Source organism: Rhododendron vialii, chromosome 8a, assembly GCF_030253575.1.
Source record: "Rhododendron vialii isolate Sample 1 chromosome 8a, ASM3025357v1".
NCBI lineage: Eukaryota > Viridiplantae > Streptophyta > Magnoliopsida > Ericales > Ericaceae > Rhododendron > Rhododendron vialii.
The window spans coordinates 33,377,742-33,386,438 of record NC_080564.1 but is presented as its reverse complement, the minus strand read 5'-3'; the positions used below and the strand labels follow the sequence as shown (position 1 = coordinate 33,386,438).

The window sequence follows — 8,697 nt, the reverse complement described above, 5'->3', positions numbered from 1 at the left end:
TATAACCAATTCCAAATGGCATTGCGCAAGCACACCATCGACGAAAATTTTCTTGAAAAGTGACACAAAGGAAATTTCACAACAAAAATGGCATTGCACGAGCAATTTCATTTCTAGGCAAAAGTCACTATTTATTTTCGAAAAAATGACACTAGCGCAAGTTATTTTGGGAAAACTATTGGACTTGATCTAAAGATCCCACGTTAAACTCTCAAAGCTCACTGGAATTGTACTTTCCGCCGCCGCCGCCGCTGCAGTCTGATTATTATAATACCCCCAAAACTCGAAATCATGCACCCTCCCCGGAGGATACAGCCGCCAATCGACAGAATCAGCCAGTGCTAACTCAGCCCTTGACTCGGCCGAGTCAAAACTCCCTTCCAAACTCGGCAACTCAATTATCTCACCCAGTTCATCAGACGCCGTCGCGATTTCTAACGACGAGGAATCGAGCGTGCTCAAATGCTCCATTGCAGCCGCCTTAGCTGCCGCAGCTTGTATGTCCGGCGGCGAGAGCGAAGCCGGACGGGGCAGCGACTTGCTGAGTTCAGGAAAATTGAGAACGGCCGAGTTACCCTTGATGCTCAGCTCGGCCACGTCGTGCGCTCGAGCGGCCATTTCTGGAGTGGGATAAGTACCGAGCCATATGCGTGATTTCTTTCGAGGCTGTCGAATTTCGGACACCCATTTGCCCCAACTGCGCTTACGCACTCCTCTGTAAACAGGGTGTTTGTAACTACTAGTAGTACTACTTCCTCTGGAGACCGAGTTTGATATGGAGTGAGTCGACCCAGTTGAAGATGAAGATGCTAAACTTGGTGATTCAGCCATTATAAGTAAACAAAAAGGACTCTTTTTTGTGTAATTGGAAGTTGAAACCCAACTAGTGATTTAGCTAATTGTATATTGGAGCAATGGTGCAAAACAGAGAGGGGTTGTGTTTGGCCAAAGAGAGGGGCGTGATTATGAAGCTTAAATGGGGAAAAGAAAAGCCAAGAAAGTGACAAAAAGAAGTACCCGTTGGAGAGAGAGAGAAATAAGGTAGAGAGAAGAAATAGCGACAACCTACCAAAAAGCTTTCACTAACCATATCACGAAATTTTGAGGTGAGAGAAGCACATTGCAACAATAACATGAGAATGCTAGAAACTTGTCTCGAATTAAAGTAATTCGTTAACCTTTTGCTAGAGTGTAATCATGGGTTCGGATTCTCTTCAGTTTCAAGTTTTGGAAAGAATTGAACAATTCAAATCTAGACCATAGTAATTGGCATAAATTATACTCTAATTAATGGTTCAGATTTTATCTATTTGTACCAGTAAGAATTTTAAGCAAATCCAAACTAAGAAGGCTGTCTTGTCCGGTTCAAATTAAGGACGAGAGAGGATCTAATTCTTGTGATCATTGCGTGATGAGTTGGTCTCTTTGATAGAGGTATGCTATTGTTTTTTTTTTTTTTTTAAGGGAAGTAGGCTGTTGTTGATTGGGTTTTTTTTGAGAAGAGTTGTCTAAGAGAAGCCTGGAACGGGGATGGTATTGTGTACTATATGAGCAGTCCGTTCGGCAACCTAACCGTCCAAATCTCATCTCTACCATATAGCATCCGAGTCATTAATTGCCATGATAAAATCTGGACCGTTGAATTGTTGAACGGACGATTCGGACTTAAAAAGAATAGTCAGTATTGTTTCTTCTTTGGTGGAAGGTTCATTGTCATCAACAGATGGCACCCGTATCGCAACTACTTTTCCAATGTGCCAAGGCGTGTTTCATGATGTGCCTCTTATTCATTGAACAAAGAACAAGTACTACTTCCAATGAGATGGTATGTCTCTATCTAGACTTATAAATTTTTTCACTTCAAAACAAGAAACTGAAATCAAAATGTGGAGCATGCTTGCTTTCTTGTCTGATACAAGAAAGCAATGCATTATATAATCGGACTGGTACGGCAAAACAATACTACTTAACTTTAAGTCTTTAATCTTCAAATGCAGCAGATTAGGGTCAGGTTACCGCAGAAAACACTATCCTAGGTGTTTACGCTAGTTATTAATTTATGCAGAATAATTTTTTGATTTTGTATTTATTCATTTTTATTTTTTGTATTTGTTGGTTTTACGTCAAACTTTTATGTAGTAAATGCAAAAAAAAAAAAAAATTGAATAAAGACTAAATAAAAAAATAGTGGTGCATAAGTTAATCACTAGTGTGAATGGAACCGAGAGTGGTGTAATTAATTGAAAACATTGAATTCAGTCCACTCCATTTCTTCACCTTTCACGTGCAAACTAGTTACTACTTACAATACTACTCCTGTGTCCAACCAAATTTAATACCTCTAGGAAGATCCGGAAAGATACTCATCAACATACACAGCGAAATTAAGTAGACGTCTTTCCTGTTCGGTTTAAGTTTTGAAGAAGATTTTTTAGAGTAATGAGTGGAGAGATAGAAATAGAGAAAATTTATTAGAAACTGTACCTAAGAGTTATGAGACCCCAAAACAAACAATGTCGGTTCTGGCTGGTTAGCTTTTGTTTGCTGGACCTTGTGCAATTTTAATTTCTTTGCTTACTTTTACTTACATGGCAGCATAGGCGTGCAGGGGCGGAAAAATTATCCGGTTGGTACTCTGTTTTATAAGAGATGAGAGCTAGTTTATTAATTTGACCTTCAAAATGTGACTCATCAGGTTTTCGCTCCAAAAAATGTCAAAACTCCCGGAATTCAATACCAATGCTCTGTTTGGAACATAGAGAAAATGTGGAAAAGAAAAGGAAAATTAAAATTTTCCATCTAGGTTGTTAATTTGGTTCCTGGTTTAGGGGGGAAAGGAAAAAAATACGGTGGAATTGTGAAAGTAAAAGTCTAGAAACGAGAAAAGTCAGGGAAGAAAATGGTTTGAGCTAGAAGCAATATTGGCTTCGATCGATCTTCTTATTTTCTTTGATTTTCGTCATACATTTTATTGTTGGTTCTAGAAGTCAAACATTTATTTATTTTGGAACCAAACAAGAGAAAGAAACACACTTTCTTCTTAGTTTCCCTCGTAGACATTTTCTTTTCTTTTCCTTTTCGTTCCTCAAGTAATTTCTTTTCTAGAATTTTGTGAAGAGTCTCGTGTTGGAGTGAAATCCTGAATCCATTGCCTCTCTAGAAAGATGATTCAATTCCTCTCATGCAAACAAACACCCGAGCGATCCTGAGAGGCTGAGGTAGCGCATAGCAGCAAATGCATCTACGCACTAGCAAATGCATCTATGCACCAGTAAAAGAAAAATGCTGAATGCAACACACATTGAGCAGTCAGTATATGGTTCAAAGTGTGTTGGCATCGGCAAAAAGCCAAAAATGCATAGGTATATGTGAAAGTGCATGGAGATGTATGAAATCTGGAACGGCTTTCAGAAAAGCCGAAGACAAACTAGGAAACATAACCAAGACAGTAACTAGTTGATCAAACTCTCACGACAGCATCCAAACCCATAAGTGTCAAGAGTTGAACAAACGAGAATGCCTTAACGGATGGCTATTCTAAGCTAAGGCAGTGTCGCAAGAAATCGAATTGACAGAAAATTCTCAAAATTCAAATGATTGGGGATTTCCCAGTGGAATACTAATGTAAAATACACAAACGAATCATATGATACAAAGATCTTTGGCCCCGCAAACATCCAATTTACTGGAAATAACACTCTTCTGGGAGCCAAAAAATAAAAACAAAATGGAATACTCCTATACTCTTTATTAGAGAGAGAGAGAGAGAGAGAGAGAGAGAGAGAGAGAGAGAGAGAGAGAGAGAACACTCGTCTGAGAAAAAAAATCAATCCCCACAACAATATCTTATGCACACAGCGGAAGAGATACATAGACTGCGTGGGCAGGGACAAATCCAACTGCAAAGTGGTATGCAATTTCAAGCACCAAGAAAATGAAAATAGAATGGGAAACCGTTGTTAATTGGTTCTTTTCCTCTTTTCAGGACACTGCAAATTCATTTACAAGAGACGGAAACTTCGGGGCGGTTTGATAAAACTAAAAATTGAAACTAAAAGTTGAAAAATTAAGTACTAAAAGCTGAATGTTGAATTTTTTTATGCTAAAAAACTGTTTGATAAATATATTAATTATTAAATACTGAATTAAAAAAGTGATGAATTAGTTTCAGTTCTGACTCTCTCTTAATTTTACTAATAAATGGTCACAATGTATTTGTGGTAATGGTGGGGTGGTAATTGTGGTGGTGGTGGAGTACTGGTGAGGGTGGGGATGGAGTGGGAATTATGGTGGTGGTGGTTGTGGTGTAATGGTTACGGTGGAGCGATGGTGGTGTAATGTGGCAGTAGAGTGATAGTGGTGCAATGTTGACATTGACCGGGGGGGGGGGGGGGGGGGGGGGTTGTGTGTGTGTTGGTTGAAGTGGTTTAATGCAAATAGACAAGAATTCAGCTAGGATTAAATAGCTTAAAAGAGTTTTTTTTTAATAACTTTTTAGCTTACATTTTAAGAAACATCAAATTTGTTAAGCAATGTAAAATGTGGTTATCAAACCTACTTAATCACTTATTATTTAATTGATTCAATTTTAGGTGCTGAATTTAGGTTATTAAACAATCCTTTCCTCTAAACTCTGAAGATTAGGAAAAAAAAAACCTTTCCTTGGTGCATGATTACAAATTCAAAAATTGACACAACAATATACTAACCAACTATTACTTTCCAATGCCTTTCAGTAAAGAAGGATGTATGTCGTAAAAAAAATTCACACTATCATTTACCACACGAGAACAATCCTGGAAGGATATTATCTTTCTGGATCTCTCTAAGTTCTCTAGTACTAGAATTATCTAGATAAGTATTTGTATAGAATTCTAGATTAGAATAGTTGAAAAGCTTCTAGAGAGTGTCTAGACTTATCCCTTGGTGTATAAAAGGGTGAGGGAAATGACAGGTCGGTCCCATTTTGGGTGTGGTTCCGTGCAAATTTTTTTATGTCAATATTATCCTATCAAGATCCTTTTTAATGATGCTTTTACTATTTTGTCCTTGTCACGTTTACACTTTCAGAATTCACACTCCTTTGCAAGAATTTACATCTCTTTACAGAATTCGCACCTCTTTGCATTTTCACACCCTCAAAATTCACTTCCTTGAAAAAAGACACATTCGCACCCAAATAAAGAATTCGCATGTTCAAAAAAGACACGATTCACACCCAAATAAAGAATTCACACCTTCAAAAAAGACAAAATTAGAATCCTATCTACAGTACATTTCACATTTCCAAATTAAGAATTCACCCATACAATTCATTGCCCTGAACTCACTGTAGGGAAAAAAAAATAAGAAGAAGAAGAAGAGGAACCTAAACAAATACAACAATTCACACCTGGAGGTAAGGGGAAAAAAAAAGGCACTATCATCATATTTTTTCCCCTTTTCCTTCCGGCTTTACAAAGAATACATATATACACATATAGATATACACAACCATTAACAGATCCACGCTGAACAAATCCACGTCGGACAAATCAGATCACTTATTTACGGTCGGACAAATCCACGCCGAACTTTGCCTTGAGGGCACTGCAGAGGGCGGTGGTGCGGAGGTCACAGGGCGGTGGTGCGGAGGTCACAGGTACAGAGGACTTGCCGGAGCCAATCTGACAGGTTTGAGTCTGACATCAGAAGTTGTTGGGCAGATCCAGAAGTTGTGCGGCTTTATGAGTTGGGTGAAGTCGACGATGAATGGGGGTATTTTGGCTGGCGACAGCCTCTGTGACTGAGAGATGCGAGGGAATGGGTTTCCATGCGGTGCTCCGGCAGGATGCAACGAGGACTTCGTAAGCGGTTTCTCGGAGCTCCGAGTGGGAGAAGGGGAGGACGAGCTGGGTGGTAAAGGGGTTGGGGAGGTGGTCGTCGTCGGAAGGTGGAGCAGAAATTGGGGATGAAGATAACCGAAGATCTAGCGTCTCGCTAGGACGCTGGGCATGCAGGGTATTTAGGGCAGATCACTTAAAACGGGGCTTGTGCGGAATGGACTTGACATGAGATAGGCTTGGACAAGCAGACATTGACAAAAGAGGGCCGGCCAGTAAGAACCCCAAAAAGGGTGAGGGTCTCATTTGCCCAAACAATTTGAAAGCTTTGTGTTGTTCACTTCACTATCCTACTCAAAAAATATTTCTTAACTCAATTCTTATGGGAAATGATATTGGCACTCCAAAAATTGATGCAGACACTCCAAAAAACAAAGTGGCTTTGAAATTACACTGATTTTGGAGTACCTCTTTTTTTCTGGAGAGAAGTGAGAAAATTGAAATCAGATAGGACTTAAAAGTGCGTAAGTTGAATAGTCCATGATTATCTCTAGCAATATATATTTTTCGTATATGCATTGAGGTGGCGGTATCTGGGTAAAACATGAGTGGCGTGTTCGAGTTTAAACTCTGAAACAATTATTTGTGCTCATTATTAATATTGGAGAGTGAATCGTCATTAGCACTCTTGTGTAGTCACTGTAGTGATTAGTTTAAAGCTTGTTAGGCTTGCATATATTTTTGTAAGGCATGAACACATATCTTGCATAGATTTCATTTCATGTGTGCATTGAGGTGGTGGTCTTTGCATAAATCCTCGGTGGATTTTAGAGTCTAAAATGCAAGATAGATTTTGTTCATTATTTTTGGAGTATAAAACTTTTAAAAAAAGGTTTTTACTTTATGCAGTAGCAATTTTATTTTATGGGATACACTTAGTATTGTGAACATCTCATGGGTGACACTTCTTTATATGGATTCAACGAAAATGCTAAGTGGTGTCGTGGCATAGCTGGCTAGCATTTAAAATCGTCATTTGTGTAAACCTATCACGTTTCTTCAGCCAAGTTTTAATCTAGTGCCAATTTGCTACTGAGATGTATTGTTGATAAATCGTGGATTCCCGAGACTCAGGATACCATAAGACTCAAGTATTTAGCTTTCTTATAGCATTAATGATGATTGCAATAGAGGAAAACAAATATACGATGCATTATTTTGAGTTATCTGCGTGTAAGATATTTATTCGATTTTTGTAGCACAAATCTAGTGAGACTTGCTGGGGATATCTTATCAGCACCCTATGTTGTTTTGAATTCGTTCACATGATAATCAGCATCGATTGTGGGGGCATTTGTTGTTGTCATTATTTGTGTGTTATTCAGATTGTTATCATTGATGTTATGCTGGTGAAGGGTTTTGATAGATACACATAGTACTCTAGAAAAAAGAAAGAAAAAAAAAAGAGAGGAGAAAAGCTACATAGCCCCATTGTCATGCTAAAGTGATTTGATTTGTCAATTGAGATGCTTAAAATCTTTTTTGAATGAATGCGTATATTTGTGGGGGCTAATATACACAAACATGCATGTTCTTTAATTTCTTATGTCTCACGATCATGAATAGATATGTGAAGGTTTTATTTCTGCAAAGATTAAGACGAGGTGTAAATTTGCACATGATATGTGAATGTTGTTGGAGACAAATTTAATTTAGGGCTGTGGGATACAACAGGTAAGTGACCCCTGTGGGATACAGCAGGCTGTTAATTTAGGGCTGTTAATTTAGGGCTGTGGGATACAACAGAGCCACACTTTGGGATACAGCACCTTGCCTCCCCTGTTTTACACCAACTCTCCCTCCAATGACCCCTTTACTTTCAGTTTCAGGCTGACCACCACGAGTCTTTGTGGGTGTGTAAATTTTGGGGGGAGAGACAAGGCTGGTAATGATCACAGCATGCCCTCCGGGTTTTTTTTCCATGTATTGACATATTAATCTCATCTTGATAAATGATGATAACTCAAATATGTACATTTGAACAGCCCTTCAACTAAGAATTGCTCTGCGCTGCTGCCTCTGTTTGTTATATTCCTGTTTCTTTGTTTTTTTTTCTGCTGTTTAAGTTCTGCGTTTGAAATGATGTTGCTCATGTAATATTCAATCCTCCTTAGTATTTGATATGATGTTGTAATTCTGTATTTGGTTCTATTTGCAGACCATGTAGGTTTGCTTTTAGCAAAAAGCACCAGTGCAGGATATCTTATGCGTGATGATGGGCTCATACTTACTTGTGGCCATTCTTCAACTCGTGGCCGACGCTTTTACATAGCTGGTGTACCTTAGCCTGAGCTTTATTGGCCGGGTTACTCTGTTGAAGCCTGCTTCAAAGGACAAAAGTTTGTGGAAGCTAAAGTGCTTGCTGTTGACCTTCGGCGCGATCTTGCCCTTTTGCAGATTCCCCAATCAGTGCTTGGCTCTGATGGCTCTCAAAACCATGTTGGAAAGAATTTAGAACGAGAGCTTATGATTGGGGAGCCGTTATACCTCATGGGGCATCCCCACGGCCTCCATGCACACATTTCGGGATTTTTTCTGGTTATCGTTCGCCCAAAGAGTTTTCTGATCCAATGCAGGCGGGGCTCTCTCTAGCGTCACCTCCGAACTTCCTAGATGATTTCAAATACCTGGAGATAGATATCGAAGCACCTGCTGGTTTTTCAGGAGGTCCAGTATGTACTTGTGATGGATATCTTGCAGGTATATTGGTTGCGGGCCTGGATAGCTCGAGCTGTGTTAACTGTGTAGGAGCTGTTTCTTGCTTAGTTGTACCTGCAACACATCTCCAGCAGATGCTGTTTTTGGAGGAGAAGTC

General features: G+C 39.2%; 1 protein-coding gene across 1 annotated transcript; it reads right to left on the bottom strand.

The window, feature by feature from the left end:
• On the bottom strand, nt 1-1,010 carry LOC131299266 (dehydration-responsive element-binding protein 3-like). The gene has a single exon (XM_058324912.1). The coding sequence runs from the start codon at nt 829-831 to the stop codon at nt 190-192; it is 642 nt and encodes a 213-aa protein (XP_058180895.1). The 5' UTR covers nt 832-1,010; the 3' UTR covers nt 1-189.
• Between the last annotated feature and the right edge of the window lie 7,687 nt (nt 1,011-8,697).